General features: G+C 39.9%; 1 protein-coding gene across 1 annotated transcript in view; it reads left to right on the top strand.

Annotated features, from left to right (window-relative positions):
• Nucleotides 1-1,766: 1,766 nt before the first annotated feature.
• LOC146320252 (THAP domain-containing protein 2-like) overlaps nucleotides 1,767-21,160 on the top strand; it is a 32,134-nt gene continuing 12,740 nt past the window's right edge. Inside the window, exons 1-3 of the mRNA XM_084729053.1 lie at nucleotides 1,767-1,846; nucleotides 2,071-2,271; nucleotides 2,406-2,463. Of these exons, the coding sequence (XP_084585179.1) occupies nucleotides 1,767-1,846; nucleotides 2,071-2,271; nucleotides 2,406-2,463 (339 nt within the window). The remainder of the gene's footprint in view (nucleotides 1,847-2,070; nucleotides 2,272-2,405; nucleotides 2,464-21,160) is intronic.

Below are 21,160 nucleotides of genomic sequence, written 5' to 3'. Positions count from 1 at the left end.
TAAATATAAAAAAAACTAATTCAAATTCATTCTGTTTACTGTATCATCATTTCATTTGAACTTGTCACACTCATAAATGAGAAATTTACAACAAGTTTGCGCAACTAAGAGTTTTGTGAACCAAACTTGGAGCGCTCATACAGGCAAACTTTAGAGAAAAACATCAAAGAGGTTTAGGATAGTGTACATGCATGAACCTCAGTTTGATATTGATTGTAAGATTGCACAAACTTTGCCCCTCTCCACCTCAACCTTTCCTATATGTCTACAATTTAACGTCAAAATGAAAGGGATACAACGTCCAGAAAACAATGCAGACAAAATGAATGCTGCATGACATCCTGGATACCTGGATGTTTATGAAATTTGACATACCTTTTTGGGTGTGTGTGTGTGCATGTGTGGGTGAGAGAGAAATGGGACACCAGAGTATTTCTGTGTGAGGAAAAGGGACAGGAGGAGTTAAATCAGTGCCGTGACTTCAACATTGATTCAGACATGCATACTGTTATGTGCTGACATAATGACAAAACACTGAATGTACAGTACATCTACACAAAGATGTTTCTCACTTACAGCTACGCATACACAACAAACCCCCTTTGGTCTCCCTCGCTCAAGTGTGTGATTGCAGCGTTTGCTGTGTGACTGTCAGATTGCAGTGCAGCATCAGCCTCATGCATTTTGATAGCATCATAGCTCCTCTTCTCTTATCCCTCTTTCTCCCCCTGAAGCATCGTTTTATAATATGACACATGTATCTTGCACTGTGCGTGTAGCGAACATGTTGAACTGCTTTTGTTTGGTATTATGAAGAAATAACTAACTTTTTTGATTATTGAACAATTTTGTACTTAATTAACGATCCTGGAAAGGCCCAAAAAAGTGGTGCAGCAAAATTTATCTGTGCACCTATTTGCGAGATATTTAATTTGAGAAGTTTGGTGACTAGGACTAGTTGGTAATTGTAGCAGGTGAGCAAGCAGCAAACAGGCTGCATTATTCAAAACAAAATCCAATCATGTCTTCCTCTTGTAAAACCAACCAAATTCAACAAATAATACAATGACATCCATGCATCTGTCAAACTTCTACCGACACAGAGCCAGAACTCAAGACATAACCAAAAACACCCACTTTTTGACATTCCTATCAAATTCCTCTCAGCTTTATATTCCAACTGCCTATCCTGTTTCACTCAGAACCACGACACGAAAAGGAAGATAGATAGGTTACTCTCGATATTCCGTTTCATCTCGACTTTATTGAAAAGTCAGGAAAAAGCTTAGCTAGCGATCTCTCTAATTGTTATTTAACAAGTTTATTAGCTTGGTTGCTAATGGGTCAGTGACTTCTCACCATTTATTACACACAAGACAAGTCTCCATTTAAAATGCTGGTGCACAAGCAGGGATAGATGTTAATATTTTAAGCACTGGCCCCATGGGACACCAAGCAGCTAAATTTGGTGGCCAAATTACATTTTGACCACTTTTCACATGAATTTTGATGAGTTGTTTGAAGGCATTGTTTCTGTGGAAAAGCAAGCTAGAGCTCTTGGCTATGTTGAAGGTAGTGGCACATGCTGCAGTACATTAGTCTGTAGATGTGTTACATTCTCGCCACTTAAACTCCTGCTTCCATTTACGCCTAACTTTTTGTTGCCATTTCATTTTTTCATAGCCCGCCTTTTGTGTTTTGTCAGCTTAGTAAACCCATAGACATATATACGTAGATGCCGCATGTGGCAAGAGCGAACGGAGAAGATGCCTCATTCATGTGCTGCATGGAATTGTACCAACCAGTTTACAGTCCAAACCAGATCTCATGGGATTACCTTTCACAGGTAAGACTGAAAAAACACTTTTGATTGTATTTGGCCATTATAACGTATTTTTACGAACAGAATTTGCTGACTTTGTGGCTAAGTCCCGCACATAATACTGTGGATTCCCACGGTGAAACCAGCCTCCAAACAACGAAGAAGCCTTTCCTATTTAACTAAATTGGCCCGAAGTAAGTACTCTGATTGTTGTTAGTTGCTTAGCTAACTTTTCACATGCTATGTAGGTTTTCCAAAGATAAAGAGCTGAGAAAGCAGTGGGAAACAGCTGTCAGACGGGAGGGGTTTTCTGCTAGTCCATCATCCATGCTCTGCAGTGAGCACTTCAGACCGGAGGATTTTGACAGGACAGGTCAGACAGTCAGGATAAGAGATGGAGCTTTTCCTTCAGTATTCAGTTTCCCAGCTCATCTACACAGGGTAGGTGTATAGGCTGTAAGGATTAGATAATTCAGTGCCACACTATGCTGAAAATGTTTTTCCCTTTCTGAATATGAAGGAATCAGTGATGTATTTTGTTTTACACTGTGAGATAATTTCTATATTTCATCCTTCACTTCACCAGAACGTCTCAGACCTCAAAGAAAGTACAGGAGACCCTGTCACTGGACTGTCCCAATGTGTGTATGTGTGTTACAGTGCCCCCCCCCCGTACAGATATATGTATGTATATATGTTCATCAATCACTGAATATCAAAATGATTAATCAAAATCAGTTAAATGTAAATGTTTGTGCTCTTTATTCAGAAAACCCACCTGTCACATCTACGTTTCAGGATCTGGTTATTATAAACACAGATGTTTAATATTAATATTTCAATATTTGTCATCACAATAACAGTGTTACGTACATTGGTAGCTGTAAAAACTCATAAAAACATTTTTAAAAAAAATACATACGTTGGTTTGGTGCTTACCTATGTTCTAAACATATAAAGAGTAAACATTTATAATCATCACATTAAAAGTTACATACATTGTTTTTGATGCCTGTTTGTTTCCCATATATATTAGTGTGCGTGTGAGTGGGTGAATAAACTGTCACTTTGTAGACAGGTGCTTTATGAAGTTTGATCCATTTCCTTGCATTACTTTATGGGGCTGATCTGCCACATCCAATATGGCGGACACTGCGATGACGTATCGCAGCAACGGGCCAACCCGCTCAATGAGGCGTCTACGTTTATATGTCTGTGAGTAAACCCATATGGTCATATGGTTAATGTCCTGACAACCTGAGAAGTTTAAACAACCAGTTATGCAAGAGAGAGGCACACGATGCTGTATTGATTTTTCCCCAGCTCAAATAAAAAGTAGCATATGTGATTTTTGCTTTATTGGAGAGTTCTTTGTCTGTCCCTAATACAGTATGATGGCATGTACTTAACAATCAAGCTAACAGTTAGACAGCCAGCACTGTGGTATTTATGCAGGATGCTAAAGTTAGCTGTGTTTACTGTTGACCCATTAGTACAGCAGTATGGATTTCCCATCAAAAGATATGAGGCAAACAACAAACTGCTAGCTTCTGGTTATGAGTCTTTATAAGCCTTACTGTCAGACTAAAGAATTAAAACAATGCTTCTGTAGAGTCACTTCAGCTCATCGTGAGGGAGAGAAGGAAGATATGAGAGAGACAAGAAAGAGACGGAGAGAGAAATTGCATCATAAAGCAGTAAAGCTGGCAGTATACTCCAAACAAATCAAATTTGTAGTGTTCAAATCAAATACGGCACTGTGTGCAAATGTCTGTGACTGAGATTTGTTTCTCTAATGGCATTCATGCAAGAGAAGTAAACACACAACAAGAAGGACACACTTAGAAAAAATAGCTGAAGTTGGTAAAAGGTAATTTAAGAGGTCGTGAACTAGATTGTCAAGATTATCTTCATGAGAAAAACATCATGCTCTTGTGGGCATGCAAATCATCACTTTTGTGTCCCAGAAGCAAAGGCAGAAATAGCGTGACATTATTATAACCCTGCAAAACCTCTTAGGAAATGCCTCTTATGTCATTCAGACAACTGGGGCACCAGATCAGAAAATGCTCATATGGTTTGCTCTGGGAGGCAGTTTCAAATTAGCTATTACATCATTTAGTGTGGAAGACTTGTTGAGATCATCTGAAAGATTTCAACTGGCCGGTCTGTGTGCACTGTGGCCATCAAAGAAAATAGGACAAACAAATGTAACTCTGTTTTTCCAGACCCACTGTTTTTTTTTTTGTTCAGTCATGCAGCACTGGCTTGTTGTCATGGATTCAGTGTCAGACAGAAAAGACTCACCGGAAGAGAACAAATCTCACAGTGTCACCTGTCACCTCTCACTCATCACGGTGAGCATGTCAGTGCTAGCAAGCAGTTTGCTCTGTAGCAAACATCGTGTCAATAATCAAACCATGCTATCTCCCACAATTAACGTGACATTCTTCCAAGCACAACTTCTTGTTTATATATATATATATGCTCATTTATGAAAACAGATACAGTGTGCATACTTTCTTTACATTGGCATGGATGTTAAGCAATACATCCTCTAGAAGGCACCCCCCAGAGTCAAAAGTTTCTGACAACAACAACCGTAGCAACACTGAAAGAGGTTGTAATAATGTGCCTGCTGAGAAAGAGACAAAAGTGAAGGCAGCATTGTTGGTGGTGGGGGGTCTGTGCAGGCATCAAATACATTGCAACAACAGAAAATTCTTTTCTTTTGCTAATTTACGACAAACATAATTTCCAATACTTTCAGATTTTTAAAACTTCTTTGTTGTGTCCTGCGGTCATGCTGAACTGCTGGCTACGCTGCTCTGCCCCATGACTAACGGAGCAGCAAAATACTGCATAGCTAGCCACACTCCAAATAAGCTCTCATTTACATAAAGTTTCCCATTGTTGGTCAGTCCTGCATCACGAGGTATTCCGCAATGCCTTGCAAAGCAATTCGCTCATGTCCCGTGGAAAATGGCGGTGGATATCAGTCTTTTCCCCAATGCTTTATGCTCATTTGATAACGTGTCACATTTACTAGAGAGCAAGTCTACACATTGAAGTCAGAGCAGTGGGCCTACAGAGACTTGAGTGCAAATAAGAACACACGTATGTTTTTGTTCTCTCCCTTTTTATTTTCTTCACCCAACAGAACAGAATTTGCCCATTTGTTATATACTAAAACCTGATGAGGAAGAGAGAACGAGCTAGACAGAGCCCACAAGAGAGACGGAGTGGGCGACAGAAAAAGTGGAACTAAACAGAAGCTTAACTTCACATAAGTCATTGAACTTAACTTTATTTCATCCAGATTCCAGGATGCAGTTGAAATATACTGTGAAAATATAATTGGTCTGAGCACAGTCTGTGTCCTGTTGCATAAATCACCCATGTTTGATACAGGAGCGACTTGCTTCAGACGTGGTTGTGACACTCAGAAACAATGTTGGGGAGCCGACTTTCTCACAGCCTGGTGACATTTAATTCCAAATGCTATGGGAACCAGTCCTGCCGCATACTGGGCACCGACTCTTCTTGAAGACACTCCAGCAGGTTGGCTTATCACCCAGAAAGTTAACTAATTCTTTGGTTCTTTAATTTACTAATTTATTTAGACAGGCAGTCTCATCGAAATTAGGGATGTCACAATATACAAGCACTGAGAGCGCATCCTCATACTTTCACAACACAACAAGTCAATTGCCAGTGACTCCCAAAACAATATGTGTTACCTGTGAGTACTGGCAGGGACAAGCTGAGCAGATCTTAACTAAGTTGCAGAGTATGTGTGGGAATTTGATCATTACAGCATCAGCTATGTGACGCTGACCGATCAGGTCCGGTCTTGCTGAAAACTGTCGACCGGTGCATCCACACTTTTCACTATCCAGTAAATGTAACTACACTTTTTGTGTGCTTTTGTACAGTTATGGTTGCAGCCTCTCTCTCCCCCTAGACTTGTGTTTTGAGTGTAAATCATATGCCAAAAATAAAACAAAGCACACATTAAACAAAATTCTAGATGAATTGGCTCATGGCTTTTTTTTTTTTTTTTTTAAATTTCTGTATACATTACACTAATATTATTATTGTGAATTCATTTGACTACCTGTTTTATTGAATTATTGTGGCAGCCCTAAGTAAAATAAAAGTGTCTTGTTCAAGAGAAACCTGTGCACATTGGTGCGAGCAGCAGCAGAGAGGGTTTCCAGTAACCAGCTTTTATGATCTGTTACAGTCAGGCCACTGAAATGAAGCAAGTACACAAACACAATGTGGAGCAGCCATCTTTACTCTGAACTAAGTTGTCCAGTCTTTAAAAAGTTAGTTTGGTAATGATCAATCCTCCTCACCTCCTTCACAGGACGTCACTAATTGTCCATCTTAAATGAGTTTTTCTCAGACTTCATTTTAAGTTTTCCTCAGAACTCATCTTGAAACTGAATGCTTTGCGCAACTCCAAAATAAATCAAGTAAATTCATTCCTTATCTCATTACCGAGATGTCAGCATCTTTGCCAGGATGTGAAATATGGAAACCGTTTTAAATTATATTAATAATTCTGTTTTCCACCAAACCATTACTGGACTTCTCCAACAGAAACTCAACAAAAAAACAAACTTGGACTTCAGCTTACATTAATGTCAATAGATCACACATTTGGGATGCAATGTGTAATTGAATTTGGGATGAGAAATTAAAGTAGTGCTAGTTTAATGATAAACTGTTCATCAACTGGAGTCTCTCACACCAACTGAAGCTCAGATTACACTTGTAGTGTATGCTAATGTGTTTGCGAGTGTGTCTAAGTGTGTGCATCTCTTTCCTACCTGTCACCATAGTGTTGCAGCTCAGTGACTGACTGATTGTGTGCTCTGATTGGGTCTCTGTTGCCAGGACACGGAACATTAGCTCTGTGATTGGTGGATTTTTTCCCCCCTTTTTTCTGACACATCACAGTAAAAAGTCACAGCAAGAAAAGCATTAATTGTAGTGATGGAAAGATTATTTTCTCTTTTAGAGTCACTTTTGTAGACTTTTTAAAACAAATCCAACATGAAAACTACTTTATTAGGAGTTGTGAGAAAGGAACTTTATTTATCTACTTTATCCAGTGGCTTAACACATGATTTGATCAGGGCTTCAACTTCAAAGACCAATAAATGAGACACAAACGAATCATTGCCTCTTTAGCAACTTAATGTCCAAATTCCAGCAGCAATTCACCACATCCTGGCATCTAGTGGCGCCCGGATAACATAACATCACTCACAATACTCCTAATGACCCCATTCGCAAAAGAGATTACTTGCAAATGAACTAATCACTCGCGAGTTGCACATTGCTACAGGGAGAGGAAAAAAAAATTGGGTGAATTAGTAAGCAGTTATGATGATGGAGAGCAACTGACAGTTAGTTATGCAGCGAGAGAGATTCGAAGTTGTGTTTACCCGACTGTTTTATGTCTTCTCCGCATGTCTTTCTGCTTCGATGAGAGAACTTTCCCAGGGCTTAATGAGTTTGGAGCCTTGGGCGTTTTAGATTGATGTGATGTGGGTTGAAGAGGTAACTTTTAAAATGTATTCTGGTGCAGTGTAATCATCAGTGTAATCCATGTAGTTAGTCCTATGTAACATGGTCTGTGTTTTCATTTAGATGCAAGTGAAATGTGATGTATATAATACCAAGAGTTGAACATCAACTCTTTTTTTGAAAGGTTGCAGAGAATAAATAAAAACTTACCTGGTTAAAATTCAGTGGATGTTGCAATACAGTTTCTTACTTATATAGGTAATACCTTACCGTACAGTACGTTACACTGTGGCATTTTTTATTTAAATGGCAAACAGATGAACAAATGGATGAATAGATGAATGGATTGGTGGGTGTGTATTGTAATTTGTGCATATTTATTATGTTTTGTATATGAATTGTAAAACCCTAATTTCAAAAAAAGGCGGTACATTGTCTAAAACATAAATAAAAACAGAACGCAATCATTTGCAAAAACCTTTAGATTTTTATTCAGTTAAATACAGTACAAAGACAAGATATTTGTCTTGTTCAAATTAATAACTTTATTGTTTTGTCTAAATATACTCTGAATTTGATGCCTGCAATGCATTTCAAAAAAAGTTGTAGACAGGAGTAACAAAAGACTGCGGAAGTTGTGGAATGCACAAAAAAACCTGCTCCACGGGCTAACAGGTTAATTGCTGACTTGGTATTAAAGAGGCACCCTCAAAAGTCGTTCAAGTGAGTGGTGTATGTATGTATATATATATATGTTATTCCACAATGAAAAGGCAGCATATTTAAAAGCTTTTCTGCTTAGTTTTGTTCCTGTCATGGAATTGTAGAAGTTCAGAAGTTCATTTTAAGCATTTTATATTTCCCCTTTTCATTCTTATATTGCACAGAAAAAAACTGAATTTTAGTTTCACTAACTACAATTCCTCAAACAGCTCCAAACAAGCACCATGTGTTGATGAAGATCATGTGATGTGACAGAAAGACCAGAACAGCTACAATACTAAATGGACCTTGAGATAAGACTGTTTCATCAACTATTATTTCTAAGGTCAAGTATGGCCTTTGCATTAAGACAAGTGCATTTAAGAGGAATAGTACAGTAATAGTATAATAATATTTGTTGACACAGAGAGGCGACTTCCAGGATCTTAATCTTTACAGGTTTAAGGATGAATGCAGCGTTCCAGGTCAAAGATTTCTCTCAGCACAGTCAGTTTTTACTGAGAGATGTCTGGAGGCTAGGTGACAGCTTGGATAACACACACACACACACACACACACACACACACACACACACACACACACACACACACACACACACACTCTGTCACACTCTCCTACATGCATTCTGTTTCATTCACACACACACCAGAGTAGTTAGCAGTGTGGCTAGCACTGTCAGACCATGTGGTGTGGTGTTAATCACACCTATGTCCATTAGCACTTCAGCACAAGGCGCCCTCAGCGTGCATATAGACACGGGTATAGACACACTCACACACGCACACCATAGAGAGAGAGGACATGCAGATAGTTATGAACAATAGAGAGAAAGAAAGAGGGCTGATGTTGACTCGTTTTTCCATCAGTATAACTACAGCACTGACTGAGAGAAGCTACAAATATTCATTATTTCCCAACTTGACAAATGTTCATGCTAAAAATATTTTACTTTTTTGTATTTTAGTTAAAATATGTTTAGGAATGTTTTAAAATATTTTTCATCATTTCATAACCCCATACTGAATCTAACACTTTGTATAAGGAGTCACTATTTTGAGCCTTTTGAGGATTAACAGCCTGTCTGAACAGCTGCGACTTCAAAGAGGTGTTAAAAGTGTCAACAATGTCAGCAAATGTGACATTATGGAGGAAGTCAACGCTTTTTTTTTTTTCTTTTACAGAAGCAGCTACACTGAACGAGTTTTTAAAAAAATGACTTCACATTCTTTCTTTAGCTGGTGTTGCTAATATTATCATCTTGTAAAGGTATGGCAAACATTTAAACAAATGGTTACTTATCATGGCTCCGTAGTGTGTGAGATGAGATAGCTGGTAGTCAGATCCAGCACTGATGGAGCTAACCAGCCATGAGCAGCTGCTATCAGACTGTTTATGTCTGCGCTGGAAACACAGAGGGCCCCATTTTACACCAGGCGCAAAGCGTATGCACTGCTACCTTACACCAGCGCAGTTTCCTTTTTTTGCCACATCTGCATGGCAGCGAATGAACTTGTGCTTAGTCTCTAAAATTGCAAATTGATGGCATGGCGAGGTGCATTGGGCATGTTGTGCACCATGCATTGGAGACAAAACCACTTGCGCCTTAGACCAGCTAAAACCTGGTCGAAGCACAAAGTCTGAGGCCCAGTACGTCCGTCTGCACAAGACAGCAACTGGCGCATTTGGCTGTAGCACACACATACTAATCACAAAAACACCTTTCATTTATGCTACATTTTCCCCACACAGGAGTGCGGATTAGTTAAGTGTCCTTTAAATATATTTTCTATCAGAAATAAAGTGTACAATGAGCGTGTGTGTCTCCCATTTGGTTGAGGTGCACACACACATCTCCACAATCACAAGATACCTTTTGTTTACGTTAAAAAGCATGTGTGTGTCTCTAAAATTATTCCCACTAGTAAGGGATCAGGAATTATTATAATTTTAAATCCTAATAAATCTCAATAGACCTGTAATTTGCGCATGTGACGGGATCACAGCTGTCAGATTGTCTTTAACAGATCAGTCAGCATGACAGCTGGAGCAGCTGTAATGTTTGTATCGGTGTGTTTATTGCGATCCAGGAAAATAACAAGCCATTATATCTGACCATGAGACTGACCCGACCCAGGGAGAAAAAGGTATGTGTCAGAGGATGATGTTGGATGTGTTTACCCGTTTGATAACCCGTGTTCTGATTCTGTTTCCTAAACCCACCGTGGTGTGGCAGAGGAGCAGTGGAGCTACATAACAATGATGATGGTAATAATGAATTAGAAAATACTATGTAATTTCAAGGTGCTTCAATCTAAAACATAACCAATTACATATCTGCATGACAATTATAGTTCATGTATTGTATTACTTTTTGCAGTTAATGTAAAATAAACTGCTGTCTGTCTGTCTCTGTCTCCTCACTTGAAAATCTTTTCTCTTTGTTTCCACCTGGTAAATCCACCGTAATGCTGCCAATGCTTGCCCTCTGGATGCACCTGCTTCTTAAAGGTGATGAGAGCTGGCTTTCTGATTGGGTTACTGTATGTTCGTCCTGCTCTGCACTGCAGGTTGCAGGTTGTGAAACAGGGCAGGATACCCCTGCGCCCCTGGCAAAGGTGGATTTGAACACGGCTTGAATAAATACACACAATTACACAATTACACAAATCGTTGCACAGTTTTGAATGAAATATTTCATTTTGCAAAAGATCTGAGGTGTTTTGCTAACTGTGCTTGGGATTGGGTAAACTGTGTGTAGTGCTTGACTATAAATGCATTGCGCCATGCACTTTTAATTTGCACTTTAGATCAGCGTAAGATAGGGCCCAAAGAGTCTGCTGGAGCTTTGACAGTCACTATAAAGTACATTCATGCCCTTTGTAAAAGTTTCTGTGTGGTAGCTTACCTGTGTTGTAGCTGAGTGAACTATTAGCAGCTCAGTGAGGCTCTCTGCTGTCTGTGTGTGTCTGTGGAGGAGTGTCAGTACAGAGCTGTACTCGCCACCGTGAAATCAGTATAAAGCACATTCAGGACCCTTTGTTAAACTTTCTGTGTGGTAATGTATCTGTGTTGTAACTGAGCTAACTGTTAGTGGGTCTTTTAACAGCTTAGTGAGACTGAGAGCGAGGCTCTCCAGTGTGTGTGTCTGTGGGGCAGTGTCAGTACGGAGCCGTGGCCACAGTGGTGAAGCTAGTTTCAAGCTGGATATTCAAGAAGACGCTCCTGGATCCACACAGTGTCATTTATGTGTATTTGTATAACCAACCTAAAACTCACGGCGGTGTCGTAGCCCTGCTGTTGGACTCTGTTTATCATGGACCATGGATCAAACCACTCAAAATCAAAAATATCAAGTGGAGGAAAACAAAAAACAGCATAACTCTTGTGAATGGTGAGTCTTGATTAGCATGTATTTGAAAATGAGTTTCACAGGCTCACACTCAAGAGTGGGGTGGGGGGCAAAGTTGTTGTTTTTTTTTGGTTGGTGACGAAGACGGCATTATATGTCACTTGCCTCCCGATTAAAAAAAACAGCAAAATTCAGTTGCAAAAGCAGCAAACCCAGGGCCACTGCAGAGGACTGACGGCCTCAGTATGTGGGATGCACACTCCACTCCGCCTGTGAGGAGCCGTGATGGTCATTTGTCACTGTTTTCTAATATTTCATAGACCAGATGATTAATCAATTAATCAAAAACATAATGAAGATAGTGAGATATTAATTGTTAGCTGCAGCCCAGCTGGGGTCAGACCAATGTCCATGTTGTCATCCCACCTTCAGTTATTATATGATTAGAACATATAAATAAAGTGCAACAAAGACAAAACTTATCTCTGTCTAAAAATAGAAACCTGTCAGCTTAAAATAATGGAAAAGATGTTTGTGATCATTTGAAAAGGGGTTGTATGAGCTACTTTTCCATAGTCAGAATATTATCCACAATATATGGTGGTCAGCATATACTGTGGATAATACTCTGACTATGAGGACTGAGGAAGCAGCAGAACTGTACTGCTGTGGACGGGGTCAGCGGCAAAGTGTATCTTAGCCTCCAACAAAAGGTTAATCTAAAAACGTAAATATCAGTTTAAGTGTTCTCTGTATTTAGAATATTTTCATCATTTCATCTTGCCATCAGACAGACTAGAAGCAGGAAAAAAAGATATGTAAGCCAAAGTCTCGCTGTCTTTGAACAACCAGATTCCAATGGCAAAATTTAGTAGTAATTTTACAAAGCAGAACACATGAGTTGCTTGTTTACTGCTGCCTTCATCAGTTTGTGTTATTGTTTGACTTGTGTTTTAAAATGTTAGTTTGGATTCACTAAAGTCACATAGAAACACAAACTAACGCATGAAGGAAGCAGTAGACCTCAACTCACATATTCTGCAACTCAAAATGACTGTTTTTGCTAAAGGATTCTGGTGGCTTTGGAGAGAGCGATGTTTGGCTTTAGCTTACATCCAGTCCAAGGCAGTACATTCTTTAGTTTCCGTGGTGGTTCTCCTCTCTGCTTCTCCAAACTGAGGGCGTCTCAACCGCCATCCACTGCAAGTAATACGCTGACTACTACTTCATACAACCCCACGTCAAATAATCCAAACTACCCCTTTAATTATGAAAACAAGGTGCCATAACATCATAATGTTAACTTTTTATGCTTCTTTTTGCTGTTTTGAATGACAACCTAATTGTGCACTGGCGGGTTACATATTCTATCAGGTCTGCCTAATCAAACTTACCCACGGATGAGCTTCAGAAAAAATAAATCTCAGCAGAATCACATGCTGTAGGTGTCTATTACTGTAGCTTCATTACAATTTCTCATTTCTGCAGTGTAGCAGGTCTCTGCTGGGCAGCTGGAATTTACATTGATTCTGTATGCAGCGTTGTCGTGTTTGTTTTATTGTCCAAGCAAGGCCATTATTAAAACGGCAACGGCTGTGATGTGTTTTCTGATTGGATGCTAAAAGATTACAGTCGCGATGAATAATAAAATCAGATGCACTAATGTGTGGCTTTCCTGGAATTCCAAATTGGCGGGCTGTCTGGGGACTGAAACAGAGCAAAGAGCGGCAATTTGTGGACTGAAAGCATGTGTCAAATTCATGCTTAAAACATGATAACGCTGAGGAAATTTTCATGATGGTGATTGCATGTTTCCTGAACTACTTTTTTTTTCACAAAAGAATGATCTTGAGCTTGAGCTTCAAAGGTGCACGGAGTAGCAGATTTATATATGTGGAATGGGCACTCTGTTCCCCGTCTTCTCTCAAAAAAAGAAAAAAATCTGTTTGTGTTAACAATGTCACTTCAACTTCAAATATTTGAAGTAGTTCAGGGGCACTTGATTTACCTCAGCAGACTGGAACAGCCGCCAACGCAGACACATTACTGGTGAGATTAAAGTAAATCAAGCACCCCAGTTTCTGCTGTGTTTGCTGTAGGATCAAGTGGCAGGGAAGGAATGGAGCTTTCTGTCTTGATCAAGATTTAAAAGGCTGTGTGTGTGTGTGTGTGTGTGTGTGTGCGTGTGTGTGTGTGTGTGTGTGTGTGTGTGTGTGTGTGTGTGTGTGTGCATAAAGTATACTTTCATGTGTCACAAGGTTGAGACCAGGACTCACCACCTCTTGCATGTTTCCCACCACTCTCATTCCTGTCACCCTCTGCCGTATGCTATTGAAAAGTAAACCCCAGTACCATGAAATAATCTTTAAAAAATTGACCTGTTTTGGTTATGGAAGGCCTCTGTAAAGCCAGCCTCCCCGCGCCCGCAGTTGAAAAAGAGACTGCTGAACTAAATAAAAAATCCACATCCCTTCACTTCACATCATGTTTTGACTCAGAGACTAAATTTCACACCCAAACAATGCCAGGGCCTTTCATATACATTTACAGTAGCCTGAGCGCATAAAAGGCTTGTGATTGGTCACACAGTGTGAGTGCCACTGCTCCAGGACTTGACTGTGCAATTTTGTCACCTCCCAGTATCACTCCAGTGTGGGTGTGTCCACATACGTGTGTGTGTATGTGTGTATGTGCAGATCAATATGTCGCCGAGTCAAAGCCCTCTACTACCCTCAAGTGGTCAAAATGCAGAATTGGCAGGACTTACCTGAGAGATACAGGAAGCTGTTTGCAATATGACATTGTGCGTGCGTGTGTGTGCGTGTGTGTGTAGTTATTCTCTGTGTGCATTTACTTGCATGTATACACTTATTTGTATTTGGGCCTTACTTATGCGCCACTGTGTGTGTCTGTATGTCACGCTTGCTTGCATGTCTCTGTGTGTGTGCCTAAGTATAGTGTGTGTGTGTGTGTGTGTGCATGCCCATGCCTCTTATTTAAACTACAGATTAGCGGATAGGGAGGGAGCGGCAGAGCAAAACGAACAAATATACAAACAGTGTGGTGGAGCTGTGGAAGTGGTGGTTGAGGTGTGGAACGGGGGAAATGAAGGGATGAGGCGTAAATGAAAAAGCAAGAGAGTTCCTGGCCGTTCAGCATTCAAAAGAATGCAAGGGGCCACTCTTGCAGGCTGGGTGGCTGTGGTACTTCATTTAACTGCAAGACAATGAAACATGATTCAGGAAGTCTAATTTAAGTGACAGATTATCAAGTTTGAAGGATTCTCAGATGCCAAAACACAGCACAGAGGTTTATGAGGAAGGATTTTACAACTTTAGAGAAAAAAATTTTCAAACCGTGCACAGTGGAAATACAGCATTCATATTCAAAGTTGTAACCTTTTTTTATTGGATATCTCAGGTTTTTTTCATACAGTAGTCCTGTGCATTGGCACCCCAGCTACATTAATGAGTGACCTCATTCAAAAGAACGAAGGGGCTGCTGTTTTTAATGCAGGACTGTTGTTTGTTTGATTTGGGGGCAGTGATACACAAATCTTAATTATGCATTATGCATATGCATGATAGGTCATTTGGAGTGTTGATTAAAACTATGTCTTCACAAGGGGCAGCATTAACATTTGGGCACTGGGGACAAAGTACATCACTCAACATTCAAATGAATGGAAATGTACCTGAGTTAGCCAAAGGCTAATTTTCACTGGCATTCCCTTTGCCAGATGTTGTTTGGCAATCTACACGCAATAAAAATATCTCAGTTTGTGAGGGAAGGACAGCAGCAGACACCAAACAATATGAGGGAAATTCAAAGAGAGCCACAAAGGACAGAACAAGCTAAAGATTTCAGACTCTGGAAAGAAAACTAGTGAGAGATGTGTCTAAAGACCCCAGAACAACTGCCAAGACACTAGTGAATGACTTAGCCAAGTCAGGAATTGTAGTCTCAAAGAAAACAGAGCAGATGAGTAAAAAGTTTACTCGATTCCTCACAGATTTGGTCTTATGTTTTATGTTTTTGAAAAAGTACAAAAATGTATCACTTATGTTAGAGCCTCATGCACACCGCTCCAACATGTAGAGGAAGTTTGACAGGCCTACGATGCACTAGTTACAGCTGCTAATCAATGATTGGACAGTTGCTGCTCACAGGAGGGGTGTAGCAAAGGGTCCGTACAGAAATACGATGACTCTGTATCACATTCCACATTCCAGCCAAAATCTCAAGACACACCTGTATTTATATCCATGCAGAATAGCCTCCATAGCCAACCTAACAAACTGAGGCAACGAGTACTAGCCAATCAGAAACACAGTTCTGAGGCTGCAGGTGGGGGAAAAAAGTGTTGATTAATCAGTCCCATTGACGATTCACACAATAACTCCCACGTCCAGCAGCTCTGCAACCAGCGAAAACTGGGGTTTGCTCCAAAAGAAGAGTTTTAAAGGATTTTTATAGAGTATAGAATTTTCCTCCATATTGGGAAATGAGTGCAATAGTCAATTACCAATTCATTTATAAATTTTTGTATAGTTGTGTATTATATAAGCAGTAATAATGTATGGTTGTGACAAAATCCCACAGCACACCAGGACTGGCCTCACAGCACACCACTGTGCCTCAGCCTCAGTGCAGTATCGCAGTTGGCCACAAATCAGTAGCATGACTTATTGGCACTGTCCAGCTCTGCTAATACATACATTGCAAAATTAAAAGTTTGAACGGTAGAGGAAGGCTCTAATCTGCCATAGTAGTTATACTTTTTTAATTCTAAGGAGAGGAACATATGAAATTTTCATTATAGTCACTTGTCTGTGTTAAGTGTTGGTATAAAGAGAGTATATAAAGAGTCTTAACAAAGACAAAAAAAAAATAAAAATATGTTAAGAGAGAGGAAGGGACAATAATACTGGGAGGGGGACTAAAAGTAGAAGAAAAGCGGATAAAAAGTGGACTAAACTAGCAAGGGCAGATGGACAGAACGATAGAAAGAGAGAGTGAGAGGCTGAAAACGGATGAGAGACAGAAAAAGGGTGATGAAAAGGGAGAAAGGTTAAGTGGGCAGCGAAAATAGAAGAGCGAGAAGGATGTGGGCCAAAAAAGAAAACACAGCCAGAGAGGACGATGTGGAGAAAAACAGCAACGCTGAGTGAGAGATGGACAGAGTCGCAGAGAGAGAGAACAGACAGAGGAAGAGAGAAATGGACGGATGGATGGATGGATGGAGAGAGAAAAGAGAGACAGAGGCAGCAGAGGTGGTGAACCGTTCATGTGGAACTCATCTCTCTCCATTGTTGACACTCTGTGACCTGTATCACACACACACACACACACACACACACACAGATAGTGCTCGCTGAACAGGTTGGAATGCACACACAAATATGCAGCCAAAAACTGGAGGGACAGGAAATAACCGCAACATTTAGTCCAACGGACAACAACAGATATTTGATTTCTGTTGATCTGAAAACAAACCCGATTAAGAGAAAAGGGCTTTAAGTAACTTAGTTTCTGATATTAAAACACATCAAAAGTTTCTGTCTGCAACATGAAGCATTGTTTTCAACTACAAGTAATTATGACTATGCAAAACGTTATGGGCGGGGCTATGTCAGTCATTGATCTGTTTATGCTATTGATGTATTTACACTGGAAAGAGAAATAATGCCCTTCATAATATGTTTTGGTATCTGAGCTATTTTTACTGAGCACGGTCACATTCATTCTCAGCATTATTCAAGTGTCTATTTTCACATATACATATATTTTATTGTCCCCGTAAAAATATTCTCCTTACAGCCAGATGTGTTGTGACAAGCTCGGTGAGATATAATACAGGTAACAGGAACCATAAGTTACTCTGCGAATATAATCCACTGAGAGACTTTTGAGTAAACGCCATCAACATGTTATTAATAGTAATAAAAAATGAAGAGTTGGTGTGAGTTAATTCCTTTTGTGCAGGGAGGAGAAGTCGTCAATTTGTGTGGCACAGCCATGTTTCAAACCTTGGAGGAGAAAAAAACTTGACAATCTGATAGCGTATTCTGCGTTGACTTCATAAATGAGGGCTTGTGTACAAAATCAGTGTGAATGATAATGTTAATGATGTCAGCAGTGGTTGCTGTTCAGCAGTGCTCAGCGTGCTGCAGTGAAGCCACAGGTGCACCAGCCAAAGAGGACAGAAGGGCCTTCCAAGGTTTCCGAATTTTTGAAGCACAGTTCAGCTTCAGTCCAGAGGTCACGTTAACCGCATATTATAAATATCCACTTGAACTCAAAGATGAACTAATCAGGTTTTGGCGGTCAAAGGGCCTGGGTCACTGTGAACTCATGTCCGTCTCATTCTTGTGAACTTAATATCTCAAGAACGCTCTGCTCAAACATCCACTTGCATCGACTATGAATCACTTAAGACTGAGCGATCTGGGGCCGTTGGTGAGTCACTAAGTATCTACATTTCCAAAATAACATTGATAGAGTATTGAGGTTTTCCAATTAATTTGAATTTATGATAACAATGTAATAAACCACTCAGTTTGATGATTAAAATTATGTTGATGACTTATTCCTGCTAGAACTGCTGTTGTAAATTTATTTTTACAGATAGAGGATAATTGATTGTCTGCTACAGCACTTGCTATTAGAATTTGATTTGAACAAAGTATAATAACAATTAACATACAAAAAAATTAGTTCCCATTAAACCATCAGGTACCAACCGTTCCCTCGTAGCAGAGAGTGCAGGGGCAGAGGGGTTGTGTAGTTGATTATGTCCGTCTGTCTGACTAATTGATCCTTTATCTGACCATTGCTCTGAAATATAAGTCACCTGTGCCTAACAGTATTGATCAATCCATGCAGGAGACGGATTTTTAATTTCTCTTGATGAGTTGGTTCACCAATCGCAGGTGAACAAAACCAACTGGGTCCATCCCCCAGTTAAAAATTAACAAATCACCTCCTGCCCCCATTCCCATTCGTCAAATAGCAACATCTTTGTCACACCCCTCGGTGTCCCCTCTTGATGCATAATGTACCTTTTAGCATCTGCATGAGATGCTGTCAGAAAGACTTTTTAACACATGATTAATGTTAATGTACGGTCAGGCAACAAAAGTACTTGGTTAGGTTTAGGAAAAGATCATGGTCTAGGTTAAAATAAGTATGTTCCATGTTTGTCACATGACATAAGTGAAGCAAGTCACACACACATAATGTTCTAGTTTAGAACTTTGACATTTGGTTTCACATGGGACAAACTTTTTCTTTTTGTTATTTATTCAGCTAATTAAAAGGAACTATACACGGTTTGTTTGGATAAGGTTTCACACGTTAACAAGCTGTTATATTGAATATGATTAAAAAATGGCTAATTTAGTCTTATTCAGGGTACTGTTTGTTTGGTATGAGTGTAATGTTAGCAATGGTGGTAACAATCATGGCACATTTCAGCACAAGTCTACATGATTTGGGAATCAGGAACATTTTTTGTACAGCGGGAGGTTGTTTTGTATGCAACATGTATGTGAATGCATCATTTTCCGTCTGAGTAAAATGAAATCAACAATGTAGAAAATGTTACATGTGAGAAAACAGTAATGTGTCTTACACAAATGTGGTATTTTAAATTTTGAGTTTTGACTTCAAAGGTGTAAGAATGGAGATGCAAAAGACTTGTTGATGTAATTTGTGTACTTGTCTGTTTTTCTTGCGTCTGATTTAGCTGCTGATGTAAAGCAGTTTAAAATGGCATCTCAGTAGTGTTAAAGGCAGACTCACTCTCTCTCTCTCTCTCTCTCTCTCTCTCTCTCACACACACACACACACACACACACACACACACACACACACACACACACACACACACACACTTAGGTAAATCTCCAACAGACAAGACTTTAAAAGGTTTCAGAGTGTAGCAGCACTTACACAGATTACCTCTATCTCTTCACTATAAAGGCTCACACACACACGCACTCTCTCTAACATTCAATTACCTCTATCTATTCACTATACAAGCGCGCACACACACACACACACACACACACACACACACAGACACACACATAATCATTCAATTACACTAAACTTGCTCTATCGATTTTCATTCACAGTGGCACACACATTCTGTTCAGCCTCGTGTGTATATGTGTGTGTGTATGTGTGTGTGTGTGTGTGTGTGTGTGTGTGTGTGTGTGTGTGTGTGTGTAAAAGTGGTTTGGAGTATTGATGGGCAAGAAGGTGGTGTGTGTGTATCTTGCATTTCTATGTTTGTGAGGACCAATTTGAGTTTAACACCTTGCAAGTGAGGAAATGTACAGAAAGTGAGCACATTTTGTCCAGTCCTCACTTCTACAAAGGGCAGTTTGAGGGTTAAAACTTGGTTTCAAGCTTAAGGATATAGTGTTAGGGATATAGCTGTGATTGTTAAATGTTAGCAGTTGACTTTGAGGTTGAATCTAAGGAGTGTTGTACACCATAAAATCTCAGCATATCTGAATCCGACTGGGGTGAATAGGAACAAAATGCCAGTTGATCATTGTTAAAGAAAAAGGCAAAATGTTACTTGTGCAGCCGTGTAGTGCAGGAATTGCTTTGTGGTTGGGTGTTGGATTCCACTCCCATTGATAGTACACAATTGGTGTGTAATTAGATATACTGCCTGATGTCGTCTTTCCTATCAACATGTTCCACAGATACTGGAAACTTGTAGGAGAAAACAGAAGCGGCATTAGATGACCTGTCACAGTTTTTGCCAATCTCCACATAGCATCTCCACAGTTCTGTTAGATTTTTGGGAACTAACGACAGAGCTACGGCAGCTGTGTGTGTACAGTCCTTGGTTATTTGCACCAAATAGCCAATTTAACAATTACACATATGTTAGCTGTAAGGCAAGGTTTATTTAAGCACCATTCAACAACAAGAATAACAACAAACAATTAAACGTGCCTTACATAAGACATGAAATGCATTCAGAGGAGAAATTTTCACTGCAGCTTACAGCTTCTGGTCGGTTTTTCAGTTAAATGCCTCAATTCATGCTGCACAGGACAAAAACTGTCTCATCCTCATCCAAGACACCTTCGCACCATGGGTCGGCCATCTTTCAATAAGGTCCTCACAAGTAGTGTGTGCATGTATGTGAATGTGAGACCTTGAAGGAACAATGTATTTGAAAGGTGTTCAGATTAAACAATAGAATGCTTGTTTATCTGGTCTGTGTGTGCTGAATGTGTAAGGCCTGCACTCTATTCACACACACACATGCACGCACACACACACGATTGAGTCAATTTAATGCAAGAAAGCTATCATCAAGTGATTCACATCCACATACAAGAAATGTAGTCGCACGCATGTATTAAGTAATTAGAGCCCAGTATACACACTCACACACACAGACACACACACACAAATAGCTTTTGTAACCATCTTTCCATCAGGCACTGCTGTCATGAAAAAGGTGTTGTGGTAAAGTAGCAGCTCATAGTAATGGAGGCTGGTAAGAGTCCAATACGTCTTTGAAGGCTTTTACAATCAGGGATCAGGGGTGTGTGTGTGTGTGTGTGTGTGTGTGTGTGTGTGTGTGTGTGTGTGTGTGTGGGTGCGTGTGTCTGTGGGTCACTGCTCTCAGATCAGGTCCTGCTCAGCACCATTTTGATTTCCCCACTGAAATCACCACCTGTACCTGCTCAACA

The sequence above is a fragment of the Lutjanus erythropterus genome, chromosome 10 (genome assembly GCF_056507025.1).
Source record: "Lutjanus erythropterus isolate fLutEry1 chromosome 10, fLutEry1.hap2, whole genome shotgun sequence".
Lineage (NCBI taxonomy): Eukaryota > Metazoa > Chordata > Actinopteri > Lutjaniformes > Lutjanidae > Lutjanus > Lutjanus erythropterus.
This window is presented reverse-complemented; position numbering and strand designations above follow the sequence as displayed.